Source organism: Mus musculus, chromosome X, assembly GCF_000001635.26.
Source record: "Mus musculus strain C57BL/6J chromosome X, GRCm38.p6 C57BL/6J".
NCBI classification, from domain to species: Eukaryota; Metazoa; Chordata; class Mammalia; order Rodentia; family Muridae; genus Mus; species Mus musculus.
Genome location: NC_000086.7, coordinates 10,709,627 through 10,727,246, shown reverse-complemented (window position 1 = coordinate 10,727,246; position 17,620 = coordinate 10,709,627). Strand labels below are relative to the sequence as shown.

General features: G+C 41.7%; 1 protein-coding gene across 2 annotated transcripts; it reads right to left on the bottom strand.

Moving 5' to 3' along the window:
- Nucleotides 1–7,544: 7,544 nt before the first annotated feature.
- Mid1ip1 (Mid1 interacting protein 1 (gastrulation specific G12-like (zebrafish))) lies at nucleotides 7,545–9,882 on the bottom strand. Of its 2 annotated transcripts, none has more exons than NM_001166635.1 (2): nucleotides 9,543–9,882; nucleotides 7,545–9,263 (listed from the first exon to the last, which is right to left on the bottom strand). In NM_001166635.1, the coding sequence occupies exon 2, from the start codon at nucleotides 9,015–9,017 to the stop codon at nucleotides 8,469–8,471; it is 549 nt and encodes a 182-aa protein (NP_001160107.1). In that variant the 5' UTR covers nucleotides 9,018–9,263; nucleotides 9,543–9,882; the 3' UTR covers nucleotides 7,545–8,468. The 2 variants fall into 2 exon arrangements, with proteins under 2 accessions (NP_001160107.1, NP_080800.1); NM_026524.4 differs by having other exon boundaries at nucleotides 7,545–9,260.
- Between the last annotated feature and the right edge of the window lie 7,738 nt (nucleotides 9,883–17,620).

Genomic DNA, 17,620 nt, shown 5'->3' with positions numbered 1-17,620 from the left:
CAGATCCAACACCCTCACACAGACATACAGGCAAACAAAACATGAATGTACACCAAAACAAAACAAAACAAAACAACAACAACATAGAACTATCCTTTTAAAGTTCTAGAGATTAGAGGTGGGCTGAGGCCAAGGTATTAGCAGGGCTATTCCTTCCTTCTGGAGCATCCTTGCTTTCCCCAGTTTGGAAGAAAATCCTGATTTTTTTGGGGGGGTGTCTGGTGAAATGTTACAGTCACAGGGGTCTTGATGGGGTTCACTTTCTATGTCAGTCCAAGATATGTCTAACTTCTAGACGCCCCCCCCCCAGTACCTTCTTGCATCTTTACAGCTTTGTGATGACATTGAGCCCACCCATATAATCCAAGTCTGCCCAATCCGACTATCGGGTGCATTCTTTGTTGTTTTGTTGTTGTTGTTGTCTTTTTTTTTTGGTTTTCGAGACAGGGTTACTCTGTGTAGCCCTGGCTGTCCTGGAACTTACTTTGTAGACCAGGCTAGCCTCCAACTCAGAAATTTGCCTGCCTCTGCCTCCCGAGTGCTGAGATTAAAGGCGTGCGCCACCACGCCCGGCTATTGGGTGCATTCTTAATCCATCTTAATTCAGGTGCATCTTATCTTATTAGCCTGGTTTCCCCAACTCTCCTCACTCCCCACCACCACTATACAAACTGACATATTCTATGGGGTCTAGTGAATTAGGCAGAAGAACCTGTGGGGCAAGGGTACTATTATGCATACCCACCTGAGTTCATAGAGCTGTAAAATGTTATACAAAGCATCATCTTTCTCGTCTCTACAGTCAATGTGAGGTGGATATTTCAAATATTTCTGGTCTATTCCAAGCTGTTTCTCAGGTAAATTTGGTAAAAGCAATTCTGTCCCAAGAATTCTATTTGTGCTCTCAATTGTTTTCATCTGTTTAAATTTGGGGAAAAGGGTCTCTGTTCCAGTTATGTATTACTGTATAACAAACCACTTAGTGGCATGAAGAAAACAAAAATGTTTTGCACACAATTCTAAAATTTGGGTAAGGCTCAATGAGGACAGCTTGTCTGCACTCTACTTGGCATCAACTGGTCAGGCTTAAAGGCTGGGTGGAATCATCTTGATGCCTTGCTTATGTGCCTGGTGATTGATCCTGCCGGGTGGAATGTCAGCAGTTCTAGGGGCTGGAACACCTATGGGGCAGCTCTCCGTGTGGCTTGGGCTTCCTATGAGCATGGCAGTTAGATTGCAAACATCTGGAGAGATGGCTGTGTATTTCATGCTCGAAGATTTTCTACGTCCTGAGTCTTGAGAGTAAAAGTGCCATACATATACTTAAGGTTGTAACAATGCCCTGCCTGCATTCAAGGGGAGGAGACAGAGATCCTCTCTCTTGATAGGAGATGGAAAGATTGTGGCAGAGGATATATGGCCAGAAAGAATGTCATAAGCATTTGTAGTGCCACACCTGTCATACTAATACTTGGGGTGTGAATACAGGAGAATCCCTGGAGCTCTCTGGTCAGCTGCTTTTGCCAAACTGTTGAGCTTTGAACTCTTGAGCTCAAACAAGCAAGAGACCTTGTCTCAAAGAAAGAAAGAAAGAGAAAGAAAGAAAGAAAGAAAGAAAGAAAGAAAGAAAGGAAGGAAGGAAGGAAGGAAGGAAGGAAGGAAAGTGCAGAGTGATAAAGGAATCTGGCCTCCATGTGCGTGCTCGAGCACGCACACACACACACACACACACACATGTCCCCCTATACCCTCGTATACACATTCATAAAGTACATTATACACAAATGAGTAAGCCAACAAATAAAAAAGAAATTAGGTATTCTTCTCTTGATGTCTCCTGTATTCCACATGGGACCAACCTGAGAGCAGGCATTTGTTGTGCTCTTAAATGCATTAGCAAAATGCACTATTTCTCCCAGAACCCAGCACTGGAGTAAATCATTTAAATGTTTGGCAGTTGTCCTTCAGCTATTTAGGATATGAAGAAATTATCAACTACTTAACACACACACATACACACACACACACACACACACACACACACACACACACACACACACACACATTCCTAAAGCATCTATAAATTGCAGTTTGCAATTCTAATTATATACCACAAAGAACCACACCATCTTTCGAATGACTAATCTATACTAACTTCACTTCTTACATTCTACGCATACTTTGACTACTCTGGAAAACACATGTGTTCTTCTTTCACAATGTATTTCTCATTTTTTAAAAACAAGGCTTAAACTAGTAATTCTTGAGGACAATTGGAAAGCACTTAAATATCTTGGCAAGAACCAGTACTGTAGCCCTTTCATTTGCTTCTTTCCTTAACTACCAACCAAGAAATCTCCTCAATTAGATGTCTGCTAAGGAAGAAGAAAAAAGGGCCATTATCCAAGGACATAGCAAGTTCTGTGAGGATTTCAACATGGTGGAAGTGTAGTCAGGTTTTAATTGGCCCTATTGAGCTCACCCACAAGCTACTGCATTCTTTACCTCAGCAGTGTGGTATTCAAAGGGGGTGGGGGAGGGACTACCAAGTTAGTTTTTGCTTTTGAAAATTTCAAATGAATCACATCCAGTTCTTAGCAGAGTGCTCCTTGATAGATATGGTCATATCGATACTAGGAAAATGGATATTGAGAAGTAAAATACAATGCAGAAAATGCCCCACCTTCAACACTGTTTAACTTGTGAGAATAAAGAGGTGAGTTGGGCCTTGTGATGCAAGCCACAATTCTAGCTGTTCCAGAGACTGAGGCAGAACAATCACATGGTCACGGTCTGCCTCTGCTACAGACCTAGTTTAAAAAGCTCCACTTGGACTTAGTGAGACCCTATTTGGAAACAAAATATAAAAAAAGACCTTGGGTTAGCCTTCAGTACTAAACAAACAAATAAATTGGCCTTTATGTTTTGCAAGTATTTTCCCAGCTTTTCCTATCTAGGGTGTTAGAAAACACTTTTCCTTGACAATTTAAGACCAGAAAGTTATCATCTACTAAGATGTTTATAACTAAAACAAAACAAAACAAAACAAAAAAAAACCAAAAAGACGAAACAAAACAAACAAAAGATGTTTATAACCCAGTAGTAGTGGTTCAGGCCTTTAATTCAGCACTAAGGGCAACCTAGCCTACAAAGTGAGTTCTGGAGCAACCAAGGCTATTACAAGGAGAAACCTTGCCTCGAAAAACAAAACAAACAAAAAGATGTTCATAAATGGTAAGAGGATTTTCTAATATTAATATTTTTACCAGCTTCAAGTTAGACACTGTGGTAGATATATTGAGATTGCTAGGCAAGAGATGCAAAGGAAAAAAAAAGGATAAAAAAACAAATCATGAAAAACATACAAAAGAATGAATGCTCTTTTAAAATAGAGAATACCGAAACAGGAGAGGCTGAAGAGATAGCTGTGGCTTTAGCGAACTTCATTTAGACAGATGCACAACTTCTATGCTTTAACTGGAGGGAGACCTTTGACATCAAAATGAAGACATCTAGTTCAATATAAAAGGATGGAAGAACTGGAGAAGTGAAATCTTCAGTTTCATGGAAGAGATGTCCGTCTGAGTCATAAGGAAATTTCTTTGCTACATTGACCAACATTGGAGCAGCCACAGGTGAGTTTCCTTTGCCTTATCTGTTACTCTCTGAGCATCTTTCTTCAATGGAGCAAGGAGATTCCTAAGTGATGGGGAAAATAGGGAGAAAAGCTGTGAACTCTTCATTTGCTGAAACTGTGGAAGCCTTGAAGCTCACTCTGCATTCTTCTGCCTTCACTTCTCTTCCTGAGGGACAGGAGGAAGGCAGAGCAATGGAACAAATGGGACCCCTAATTTTCTTTCTACCTCTTTATCTTCCTATTCAAGAACTGCCTTGCAATGAGGAGGACCTTTGATAGAAAGCTATGGAAAGCCCTGTATGTGCATCCAAGTCCTTGCTGCATAGCCCTGCCAAGCTTCAGCCCTGGGTGCAAACACATAGAGCCCAAGCACATTGCTTCGGGTCATATGCACAGGGAATCCTGGTAGTCTAAGCATCCGGATTGTGGTCCAGAAGTAGTGTCATGAGTTCTGACCATTTGGTTGGCCCTAAGGACTCCTTGCTTCACAGAGAGTGGCAAGACAGTGTCAAGTCCCTCTACAATGGTGAGTCAATGGCAAGAGAAATGATTGCATGAAGGAAGGGGAGGGACTGGCTTCCAGTTCAAGAAGGTTGTTCATAAACTGAGCAAAGATGATACCAACAGACATGCCAAAGTGGTCAGGAAAAAGTCCATGAGTCCTCAACTCTACATAGAAAACTTGAGAAAACTGAGTCAAGTTGAGTAAAAAGAGGTGGCACTCCTCACAGAAGAGCACATCAATTGGTTGTCCAGTGTCAGTCAGCCCTGAAATCATAATACAAGTAACATTATATGGACTCAACAGGTTATATTTAGCAATATATGTGTATATACAAATACATATATGCATCCAATCCTTGTTAATTTAAAAAGATGCCATGAATTTTAAGGAAAGCAGGAGTATATGGAAGGGTTTGGAGGGAAGAAAGGGAGAAATATTAGAATTAAATTACAACCTTAAAAAGATTATTGTGAAACCCAGAAAAAAAGGAGCACTTGTTGGTAATAGGCTATCTATGTCTCTCAGTGTGTCCTACACAACCCCATGTGACCTAGACGCCCAGGTCATGAATTTGGAGTAATAAAGAACAACCTTTTATTCCCTTGAGCTATTTTTTAAAGTGGACATGATCTTTAAAAATTAATTTTAGCTTAAATTATCTCAATAAATAAAGCATTTTATTCTATCAAAACTTAAACTTTTCGACAGAAAGAAACCCCTAGCATTTTATTTGAAAAGACCAACCTTATGCTTTTATTAGTTGAGAACAAAAGACGTTACCTCCAAATTTTTAAAGAAAGTGCTCCTTTCATTATTTTATTTAAAACTCTTTTTAAAACAAACCATGCAAGGATGTCGTGGTGAGTAAAATTTACTAGATAACCCATAAAAAGATAAATTTGTTCATAAAGGTTTATGGTATAAAATTTAAGCCCTAAATCAATTGGAGCTATGTATAAACATTTAAGAAAATGCTAGGGAGGCCGGGCAGTGGGGGCGCACACCTTTAATCCCAGCACTTGGAAGGCAAAGGCAGGCGGATTTCTGAGTTCAAGGCCATCTTGGTCTACAGAGTGAGTCCCAGGACAGCCAGGACTACACAGAGAAACCCTGTCTTGAAAAAAAAACAAAACAAAAAACGAAAAAGAAAATGTTGGGGATATTAAACTAAGACAGGGAGAGATGGAGCCGTGAAAGGTAGAGAAAGAGGACAGAAAACACTAGTTAAGAATGATTTTTGACCCCTACTTTGCCAGCTCTTCTGAAATGTTGATTGATTTTGGCTTCATTTGTATTTATTTAAATGCTATCTTATTCTTTTTTTCCAATTTTTATTAGGTATTTTCTTCATTTACATTACAAATGCTATCCTGAAAGTCCCCTATACCCTCCCCCCACCCTGCTCCCTTACCCACCCACTCCCACTTCTTGGCCCTGGCATTCCCCTGTACTGGGGCATATAAAGTTTGCAAGACCAAGGGGCCTTTCTCCCAGAGTACAGTCTAACCCTAATTCATATTAAACAGTGATTGCAAAATTAAAAAAAAAAAGAATGATTTCTGTTCAAAACAAAAAGTAAAACAAGGAAGCATATGCAAATCAGCCAAACTTTCAATTTTTTCTCTGATACCAGGGATAGGAATACATCAGGCAGCTTGCTAAGGAAGAGACAAATGCAAAACATGAAACTCTCCACAGGAGCAAAGCTGCAAACTGGTGGGCAAAACCAGGTTCTCAAAAGATCACAGTGTGAGATCTTGTGTAGAAAATTGTTATCAAATGTTCTTTAACAGCAAATCATAGTAATATTAGTTGAGACTCATTAGCATATATGCATATGCTTATATACACATGCTTATATAAAAATATTTAAAAATAAAAAAAATGAAATTAGTACTTTTGCCAGTTTATTCTTCTGCCAGCCTTTTCTGAATATACGGTTCAGTTAGTGTCCCATAAAGCTCTTACCATCACTTTCTCTCTTGATTTTAATCAGGCTCTCCCTCAGGACTTTGGGGAAATGGATGAATCAGTTTTGTATGTTACTTAAAATAATAGTTTCCTTCCAGCAGTAGACATCTGGCCAAAGCCTCATTATTTTCATAAAGAATACAGAGCAGGAAAGGAAATGGAGGCACAAAATCCATTTAGAGTAAGAGAGAAACCTAAAAGCGATTTTCTCTGGGGCCTAAAGAATCTTCTAAGTAACCAGCATCCCTGTCCCCACTGCAAACCCAGGAAGCATCTTAAGTCCTATGCCGGACTTCAAGTGTGGTACCAGGACAATTACATTTAGCTACAATCCGGAGGAACAGGCAATTTTCTAGTGCCACAGCCTTTGTTTCTTTCTACCCTCATTGCTTCTGGAGTTGCCTTTAAAATTTTTATTTGCACTTTGATATTTCAAAGGGAAGAGAAAACAAATGTGGGTATAGCTGACATTTGGTGCTGGCTAGCTTATCTGCATTTATTAACGATTAACTTTCACTGGCAACAGGCAGGCATCCCAGTCTGGAGACCTCCCCCTCCCCCCTCCCCGATTTTTTTTTTCTGCTGCGAAGTGCTGATAATGGACTTGAACTGGCCTGGCCTGGCCTGTAATGTGTATGCACACGCGTGCACACACAATTGATATTTTTTAAAAGCTGCAAAGTCGTGTGGATTTTAAAATCAGGTCCTATGAGTTTAAAGAATGGCCCCATGACTTCTGGTGAAAACTGAGGTTGACCTGGCATGCATCCCCCAACCCAATGAAATAAAGAAAATGCAGACTGTTGTTTCACCTGTTCTGACTTCTCCCAGGAATGCTATCTTAAAAAGCATTCCTAAGAGACTTAGGGCAGCCTTGATCAGATCTGCTATCCACAAATGCTGAATGGGTCACTGAAAATCTAGACAATGCTTGGGGACTCCTGATGAAGGGCACTGCTTATATTTATGCTATAACCTTTTAAAATATCGACCATGATTTCCATATAATATTTTTATATAAAGACCTGCAAGATGAGTGCATTGCTATTAGATGGGATTTTTTTTTCTTTTGATGTTGTTAATTTTTCACTTCTCCATAGTCAAGGGAAATTTAGAGTCTTGGCTTCAAAACACTTCCACTAACTAAATATTGCTATAAGCTAGCCAAATTGGCTGAAAGACACTCTATGTAGTTTCACAGATCCTTGCAATATTTATTAACTTCTTCTTGGGATATTTGATCCCATCTTGAAAATGAACTGTTAGAAAGCTTCCCTAGTAGCTACTTGTCAAAAGGAAATAGTTGTAGAGATGACTAGCCACCACCTGGAAATATCAGAGAAAAATAACACTTAATGTCAGGGAAATAAAGGACACGTCTTTTTAATGATTTGGCCACTCATTGGTGGATTAAAGAGCAACACACACTTGTCCAGTTTTGTTAACACATCTGCGTTTTTATTTTTTAGAATATAGTCTACATCTGGATTAAAAAAAGTTTTAAATAAACAAGACATATAACAACAGTGGAGCCCTTCATCATTCTCCATACGATACAGATATAATGTCAGCTGGTTCCACTTTAGATAAATCCACTTTCTCATAATAATGTTAATTATTTTCGCTAGCCGAGTGGCAAGCTTCATCCTAGCTGGCACATCGCCAGTTTACACACACGGGCGGGGGAGGGGTGGCGTGAAAGGGATAGGGTGCCACAGGACTACTGTACAGTGTAACAGAAAATCATTAATAAAGTAGTACCGGTTACCAACAGTGCTGTTTGTGCGCTTATCACAATGGAATCGACGAAGTTTCAAAGCAAAGAGATCTGAAAGACTTAAGACAGGGTCACTGTTACAAAAAGAAATAGTGCAAACAGGAAAACTGACGCAATCCTAGCAACGCCAAGGCCTCCTCTGGCAGCTCAAGGCAGGGCAGCAGGAGGCTGAGCCCCGCCTCCCCCAAGCACCCGGCTAGAAGCTGCCCTCCCATGTGTGGCAACCCAGCACTGTGCCCTGGCATGGCCCTTTCTCAGGCCCTTCTCTTCCGGAAAGAAAAACAGAAAAGAAACCCCAAGAAAGGCACAGGCTGAATGAAGGACATCGGCCCAGTTCCATTCCCACCAACACAGAGTAGGCCCCCTCCGGGGGTCTTTGAACCCCCCTCTCTGGCGACTACTTTCCTCTGCTCTCGCGATGAGGCCCTCTTCTCCACACTAACCCCACCAAGTACACAGCCCAACTTTACAGTGTGCCCTTCGCGCCCCACAACCAGGAAGAAAATAGCTTGGAGGAAAGAGAGGGGTGGTAGAGCCGACCCGAGAGAGGGTGCTGGGCAGCGGGGACAGCCCCCGCCTCAGTGGCCCCAATTACTGAAGCCGATCTCCTGCTTGTATCTATTGGTGAGGATGTTGGCTTTTCGGGTGAGTTTGGAGAGCACGGTGTGCAGCCCGCGCAGGTGGTAGTGGAACTGCTGCTCCAGATCTTCCTCGCCCGCATCCGCGCTCTCCAAGTGACTCAGGCCCACCAGGATGTCCTTGGGCTTCCAGGTGCTCTCCTCGCTCCCGGCCGGCGGAGACGAAGGCTGGTGCAGGACTCCCCACTCGATATCATTGCGGATGGACTTGAGCAGCACGTAGTGGCTGTACATGTCCCGGGAGGGCGCGAAAAAGCTTTCATTGGCGCTGCCCGGGCTTGGGGCCGGGGTCGTGCGCTCCTCCAGGCAGCCGCCACTGCCGCCTACCTCCACGCTGACCTCGTCTATCTCCGGCTCGGACAGGGGTACGTCGCGCAGCAGACTGGGCACCATCACCGTCTGGTCCATGTTGTTCACCGCGCCAATGAAGCGATTCATGGCGTTAAAGAGCGAGTGCTTCTGGTTATATGTGTCGCAGATTTGCATCATGGTGGCCGAGCGGGCGCGGAAACACAGGGACGCTGGTACACGGAGATAGACCGCTGGCGATGCCGCCTTCAAGCGCTCTCAGAGGCTGATGCCGGGAGCCTGCTTGAAGCCGGTGTGACGGGATTCCCAGATCCTTCTCCGCCCTCTCTAACTTGCTTCTTTCTCAGCTCAGCCCTTCGTGAGGCCCGGCTGCTCTTATCTTTGGCTCAGGATTGACGGTGGGTGGCTGGGTCTAGCCTTTTTCTGCTTGGGAGACAGAGACGAAAAGAACAAATTACCCACCCGGTTAGGATGCCCGGCATCCGGTCCGCGCGATGCTCCCACCCTGACCAAGGCTGGCCAGAGAAGGCACAAGGGTGGTTCCTTGGGACCAGCCGGTATCACCTCCTCCAATACTAGCAGAAGACCTTTGAAAAAAAAGGAGAAAAAAATCTCCCCCATCCCGGACTCTCTGGTTTCTCCCTTCTAAAACCTAAGCGAAAGCAACCATATTAGCCCGGGCTGCCAAAGGGCGGGGACACCCACCTCTTGCACTGCGAAATCCCCTGGTTCTCAGTGCTTGCGTTGCGGACGGTGGCTGCCCAAGGGCGCTGCTGCGGTCACTGATCGGACTGTGAGTAAGGGCGACTGTGGTTGCTCCGGCCCCCTGCCCATTCCAGGTGCTCAATTTATAGTCCGGGAAAGGTGTCCCAGGCGCCCAGGACCACCCCTGATGTCTCCTCCTCCTACCTCCTCCAGCAGCACAGATAAAAGGTCCCAGCCCTGACCGCGAGTAACACTCGCCCAACCCTTTCTACCGCGGGGGCGGGGCACGCCGGGTGGCTCCGCCTCTCGCCTGATACCCGGGCTAAGGCAGGGCGGCCCAGCAGGGCAAGGCAGGGTAGGGCTGGGAGGATGGAGCGGCCGCACCCCAGCACCAAACCCAGAACAAGCTGTTTGGGGGAGGGAGGGCGAGGCACTGAGCCCAAGGAGCCGCCGTCCAAACCAGAGGGCGGACTGGCGCGCGCGGGCTGGGCGGGCTTGGCGCGCACTCTCCGGGTGGGATGACCGGAATGCTTGTGTGTCCGGGTTGCAAAAGAGCCCCTCAATCCTGAACCTAGAGTGACTGCAGTCCGGAAATTTAGCCTCGATTTATTATTAGACGTCGGGTAAGAGGGATTCACAGCTGCCCTGACTCCATACTTGGGAATCTTATGTAAGAAGAGTTAGCAGGACATGCCGGATGCACGTGGACATGGGGTGCTCCCTCCACGGCCCAGGTCGTGGTCAGCTGCAGGGGGATGGGAACACTGAGGCATTTGCTTCCCTCCTGGCGGGGTCTTTCCTACTACTGCTGCCAGGTATGAAGAGCACCCTGGTCATCTGATCTATAGTTTTGTGTCCCCCACCAAGAGATAAGAGCATGGCAATGGAGTGTGAACTTGGGCCTTGTGGCCCTTTTGGCTATCAAAAAGACTAGGAGAAGGTGGCAGAAGTTAGGACTGGTGTTGGGTATATCTTATCATTTAAAGAAAAAAAATGGGAGTATACCCAATAACTTTCTGGAGTGTGTGTCAAGTGCTCCTTTCAAAAGATAGTTCTTAAGCAAGGGTTACTTAATAAGCCTAAGCTGTGTACCATAGCCCTGGATCTACCTTTCAAGTTTTACACTTGAAACTCCTCTTTCAGGTTCCCAGCCCTGAGCCCATACTCATTTCCCATCTCATTTCCTTTGCCACATCCCTCAACCTCCAGTCAGCTCTTCCATTCCTCCAGATAAGATGACTCAGGCTTCTAATTTTAAATTTCTTCCCACTAAAGTCTTCGGGGGGAAGTTTTAGTATGGCATTCCCCTGCAAGACAAAAAAGCGCCCCAAACAAGGAGAGACACTTATGCATGTGGGTTTGTTTGTTTGTTTGTTTTTTCTTGAAGGACTGGTACTGTCTACCGAAAATCATGTCTCTTTTCAATTTTGAAGGGAACAAGAGCTGATAACAGACAGAAAAGTCATTGGTAACTCTAGAACCCAGACTGGCAAATCTCCATCTCCCTCTGGTTTACTGGTTCTAGATCATAACCCATGCTTCCAATGCTTTCTTATGTATGTATGTATGTATGTATGTATGTATGTATGTATGTATGTATGGAGACACAGTCCCAGCCAGCCAGCCAGCTTGATTTGGAACGACAGCTACTCATCCTTCTGATTCAGTGTCCCATGTTCTTTTAAACATGAAATAATGTTTGTTATCTGCCCCGTGGAGCTAAGGAGATCAGTGGAAAGAAGAATGTAGATGGGAAACATGCATTGTGTAAACCTGACACATAACAATAACCTCAGCCTTTCTCTTCTTATGCCCAGATTTGAAAACTTTTCCACCCTCTGTTTGTCAACAAAATGGAGTGTCTCCCATGAGAGAAAAATTTCCAGTGTTGCTTTAGCAATAAAAAGGAACTTCTTCTTGGGCTATGGCAAAGGGTTCTATTAGGGTTCAATGAGGTATCGGCGGTAAAACTCTTCACTGTGTACACTGTAAAGTACTTAGGGCTTCATCACAGTTTAGAGGCATTTTCTGCCAAGAGTCTGAACCCTTAAAAATAGGGAAATAGGCTAAGATGAACCAGAGAGGACCTCACCCTCACCTTTACCACTTCTTCTGCACAGAGGTGTTCAAAACAGTCCAGGCTTGTTTTAACCCTTATGGCAGACAAGAGCCAAGGAAGAGAGCTTTAGAAAAACACATTACCTGGTTACCAGTAGTTGATGTTTCTCATAACTTAAAATGTAGTTTGACCCCTTCTGAGACCCAGACCCTCTGGATATTTTAAGTATGCACCCTAATGAAAATTTGGAATTGCTTTGGGTTATTAAATGCTGGAATCCTGCCTTCTTTTCTCTAACAGCTCCCAGAAAACGGAAATCCCAACTGCCTAGTAAAGGCATCCCACTTTGAAAATTAGCTAAGCCGTGGAGAAAGCCTCTAGCCCCTTCCCTTTGGCCTCCATCCTTCATCTGGATCAATTTCCTTCCTTCTGCTTGGATCTTCTAGTGTCTTGACTCTCGGTTGCTGTTCTTACACATTTCTAAAACTCTGCCAGGTAATGGCTCATGCACCTGCCGGCAAAACTTCCCAAACCGGGCCTCCCAGCTCCCCCCTGCCCACACAATAACTCACACCCACCGGGTAACTTCAGAACGAAAAGGTCCTCAGGCCAGAGCTCCGGGCCCTTGGAATCACCCCATCGCCACCCTTCTTGCCCCAGCCAATCAGAAAGCTTCTGAGAGACTTATGCAAATGAATTTTTGGCCCTAGCCAGTCAGAAGCCATAAACCCCTCCCCCCAAGTGTCCTCTTTCACCCTGGCCCTGAAGAGCTAATGGCAGGCGTCCCTGGCAACCGGCCTGCAGCCAGTTTTCTCCTAAAGCAAGGCTGTAAAAAAAATAAAGAACGATTCCGGGGGTCACATGGGTACTAAACGGGTTGGGCCAGGCCCAGTAAAAACTAGGCAGCTTCTCTGGTTGCTCCAGGCACCTTCCCTATCTCGATCTGGAATTGACAGAAAGCTCCCAGCGACCTGTCCAGGATTCCTTTTGCCTAAAGAGAACCCTAGTAACGATCAGTTGAGTAAATGGCTTTTGAGTACTGACTTCAGGTGAGGCGCCAAGGTCTCTCTTTTTCTAACCAGCGTGCTAGATTCCTGTTAGAAGCCTGGTCTGAGATCCTGCATCCCCTCTACGTTGTCCTAAGCTCTAACTGAGAAGCTCTTAAATGCTGAATGGTAGAATCCCTTCTTTAATCAGTAACCAGGAAGTGATGCTTGACTGGCTCATCATCCCCCTGTAACCCCCCCCCCCACCTCAGTCAATTCGCAAATTACCCTTCCTGTTGCGTCTCTTTGATGGCTTAGGAGAACAAGGCATTTTAGAGGCGAACAGAAATTGCAAAGCAAAGTTGTGAGCAAAAGTGAACTGGTGGAAGAAGAAGGAATGAAGAAATAAAAAGGTCTGGCTTGGGGTTGGACAGAAAGTAAGAATTTAAGACTAGAAACCGCCCCCAAGCCAAGACAAAGGAGAGTTTTGATCACACTGATACAAAACTTAGAAGCAATATCTTCATGAAAACTGTTCTGGAAATATGACATTTGCACTCTCCCTTTAAAGACCATGTAGTCCAACCTTCTGCTTGTATTGAAATTGCTCACAACATCTCCACCAAGTGGTCACCCTTGCCTACGTTTTGTGCTTTCCATCCTCTGGTATCAGGTCAATGGTTTTAGAGCTCTTCAGAAAGTCTTGAAGCACATAGAGGCTGGCGTGTGAGTCTAGCAGTGGTCTCCCTGAGTCCACTCCATCTCAAGTCAGTTACCTTCAGTTCTTGTAACAAATTCATGCTTTGGGTTGAGCTCGTCCTGGTCACTGTCTTTGGAAGTTGTTTGGGCATGTCTACAAGTTTCACATCTGGACCTCATTCCAAGTACCACCTTTCCTGGGACAAAAAGGAGTGGTGAAAGCACCTATTTTATTGTAAATGGTAACTTTTCTAGACCTAATTCTCCAGTGCCAGATGCAATGCTCTTTTACTACGCAACAAATAAAAACTTCTTAGAATGCTGCCTAGCATTTAAGGGACTTGTTTTAATGGTTAGGTTACATTTATATGTTGCTGTATATGCAACAAAACTTGTGTATCCTATTACTAAGTAGAAGAGATTTTGTGGACCAAAATACAAAACTTTCTATTACTTTTACCTAAGTAGATTTTGGATCATTACTTCAGCATGTTTCAGTAGTTTGAATTCTGATTTTGTGCTCTATTACACTTGGATATTACCTACACATTTGTTAACTGTTCACTATATTCATCCAAACTACTGGTAATGGGTACCAGTGAGTACTGTACAAAGAGCAAAGTGGGATTAAACATCTGGAGAGCTCCTTCAGAGGGATATCAATTCATTATTTAGTATTTTTGGCGTATTTTTTTCCAGTCAGCTATGAATCCTGTTAATTATACCAAGATCCAGAAGACAGAATAGTATGAGCAAACTTGCTAAGTGTTCTACTGAGCTCTCACGGTAATGACCACCTTCCTTCTTATAGAGTTAGAGAATATTTTTGTAGTGTTACAGATCAACCACTGTTACATGATATATGAACTAGAAATAGGGGCTGGAGAGATAGTTCAGTGATTAAGAACATTTGCTACTCTTCCAGAGCACCCAAGTTCTGATCCTAGCACCCACATGAGGTGATTTACAACTACCTGAGACTCTAGCTCAAGAAGGATTCAATACACTCTTCTGACCTCTGTGGATATAAAATAAATAAAACAGGAACAGTGTCATGGCAGAAATTCTGAGTATAGGGAAAATTATATATATATATATATATAATATTAATAATATATTATATATTATTTATATTATATTAATTATATATTAATAATAATATATAATATATAATATAATATTATATATTAATAATATAATATATATATTATTTATATTATATTAATTATATATTTATATATATATATATATATATATATATATATATATTCGAGACAGGGTTTCTCTGTATAGCCCTGGCTGTCCTGGACCTCACTTTGTAGACCAGGCTGGCCTTGAACTCAGAAATCCGCCTGCCTTTGCCTCCCAAATGCTGGGATTAAAGGCGTGCGCCACCACGCCCAGCTGAAAACTTACAGTTTTAATGAATAACTTTGGTTTTGTTCTTAGCAATTCTATTTATTTGAGAATTCTACGTAGATAATGATACATTAAATTTTAATATAACAGGTAAAAAGAAGGGCAAAACCTGTTGTAACTTTTTAAAAATACCAAATAGGAACTTTTATATGCATACCTATATGTGTGTAGCAATAAGTTATGCAAAAAGAGCCCATGAATTCAAAAGATATGGGAGCACTTTGAGAGAGAAAGGAAAGATGGAAATGATGAAATATTATACCTCCCAAAAAATAAAAGAAAAAAATTAAAGCAATAAAATAAACTTAATTATTTAGTTTCTTCAAATGCCAAGATCCACTTAAAAAAAAAAAGAACAACACTCCCCCCTCAAAAACAAAAACAAAAACAAAACTGAAGGACTGGAAGGGGACAGCATTTGGAGCTTAAATAAATAAATAAATAAATAAGTAAATACAATGAGAACGTTCCTCTTTGAAATCAAATTCATAGTTTAAAAGTATGTAACATAAACTTAAAATAGGAAGCAAAGATGAATTAATTACCTACTTCACATGATCAAACTCTAACATCATTTGCATTTTATTGAGACTATATTGTTATAAATATATTACCCAATGGACACTTTCAAATGTCCCATCAGTAAGTATCTTATACAGTATTTATTTTTCTGACTCAAATAATGAAAGAAACAAAACCTAGATGCTATAATCTAGAGACTTCATCTATATTTTATTATACTGTCCAGATAGAATGTGTAGGCTAATCTCATAATCATGAGTAAGAAGCAAAAGTAATATGCAAAATTAATAGGCTGAAATTGATAGTAAATAAATTATATAAGTCTGTAAAAAAAGTGTGACTCAAAAGAAGTAATAACTATAGAAGATTTTGATAAAAATAGGAAAATAATAAATCCTTAGGAAGACTCATAAAATGAAATTGCCAAGTTAAAGAAAAAAACTTGAATTGAAATATTACTAGAAAGCTAATAAACTAAGTAGCAACAACAAAGAACAAAACAGGTCTGCCATCCTTGTCCACATAGAGAGCTTCAGGCCACTCCAGTTACATGGTGGGACTGTGTCTCACAATGAAATCTACAATAACTAAATAACAATGACATGATGATGTTTCTTCAGCAAGGTGTTAGATGCTTGTCAAATGGGGATGTTCAACTTGTGAAAATGTGTCAGACTGACACATTTGATTGATTATTTCCTGCATATATGTTATGCTTGATTTTGGAGAGCCACTTCTAGGAATTTGGCAAGAATTTGACATTGGGCTGGGGCAAGAAAGTAGGCTCAATTAAATACAGCCAAAGAATGGATGTAGTATTCCTTTTATCTTGGTCATCCTGATAAACCCCTAGACTTATCAGTGGTTTCAAGACAGGGTTTCTCTGTGTATCCCTAAGCTGGCCTAGAACTCAGAAATCCTCCTGCCTCTGCCTCCCAAGTGCTGGGACTAAAGGCTGGGCCCCTGTGCTAGGCGTGTACTTTAGTGGTACAGCACTTAACTGATTTGTATGAGATTGTATGTTCAATCTTCACTACCATAGAAAGAAAATTCTGATTTTTATTGGCTCTTGGATCTTAGTGTTAAAGAGGTGACATTCTTGAAGGTGATCCTATTAAAGGAATGTTTTTCTATAACTCCCTAAAATCTATTTCTAAGTAATCATTTGTATAGCACATTTATGCATGGATACTCACCTTTGTCATTCTGATTGATCGCTTATGATTGGAAATACTTAAAAATATCTCATATTGGGTATTCTTTTTGTAATCTCTCTCCTTCTAAACCTAAAAATTTAAAGGAGTACATTAGTTGAGTTGTCTCCCTATGCCTTCCTATCTTCCCTGAATCTGATCAGAGACCTATGTTGTCTATGTAAGCTTTTAGCTAGGTTGCACAGATTTTCATAGCCAATTAGCTTGCAAAGATTGCATTTTGTGTCAGCATTAGTCTTGAGCAGTACAAAATCCAACTGGAACATATGATCAATTTCTTTGTCTCCTAAATGATACCACAATTACTAGAAATTTGGAAATAAATTTATGAGTATGCCATTAATGGGTACCTTGATTTTGTTCTAATTATCATTTTGTTCCTGGAAAAAATATTAAACAAGGAAACCCATTTTTAATTTTTAAAACTCTGAGTGCCATGTGTAATTTCATTTGGTGCAAAGTGAGCGATTATCTTGGCCAGAATTATAACAACACTCATGTGTGGCATAATTTGTTCAGCAGTATTTGTTGTAAATATTTATTTAGTACTACATGGTATCCATAGAAATGACCCCTTGATTTCTCCTAGAATGGACTCAAATGTCTTTCCAATTCTGATTTAAACTAGTTTCAAATCTAAGCAGGATTGCTGAAATGATTTATGTAGTAATTGGATCTAGGTTTTTAGAAAGAGCAACCTTTGATTAGCTTAGCAAAAATATCTGTTAAGTAAGAGGGGAAAAAAAACCGAGAATACTGTGGCCAGATATTAAACACATCAGTCTTATTTCGTCTCTTCCTTTACCAGAGGGGGATTATCTGAATCATAGGCTTTAGGATGCAGAATTCCAATTGGAACTATTCCAAATTGAAGATTCTTGAGACTCTGTGATAGGTTTTAAATTAAGAAATCCGAAGCCAAGGTTTAGTGTTTGTTCATTCCATTCTCAGGGTGTTTTATTTTTTTTTCCATTTAATTTCAGGCAACACATTCTACTTCATTATATACAAGTTGAAGCAAATTTGCTGCCTTTCTAACAGCCAGTTCAGCTGCTTTCATAATGTAGTTCTTGACCTACTGCTGGGACCATAACTTCCATACATTCAACCAATTCGTTCAAGTGTTTCACATTTCTTTGGACTATTTGTGTAATGCCTCCCTGGCTAGCAAATAGAATG

Bases quoted from the DNA above. Each gene is read 5' to 3' on its own strand.
- Mid1ip1 (NM_001166635.1), bottom strand. From the start codon at position 9,017: ATGATGCAAATCTGCGACACATATAACCAGAAGCACTCGCTCTTTAAC.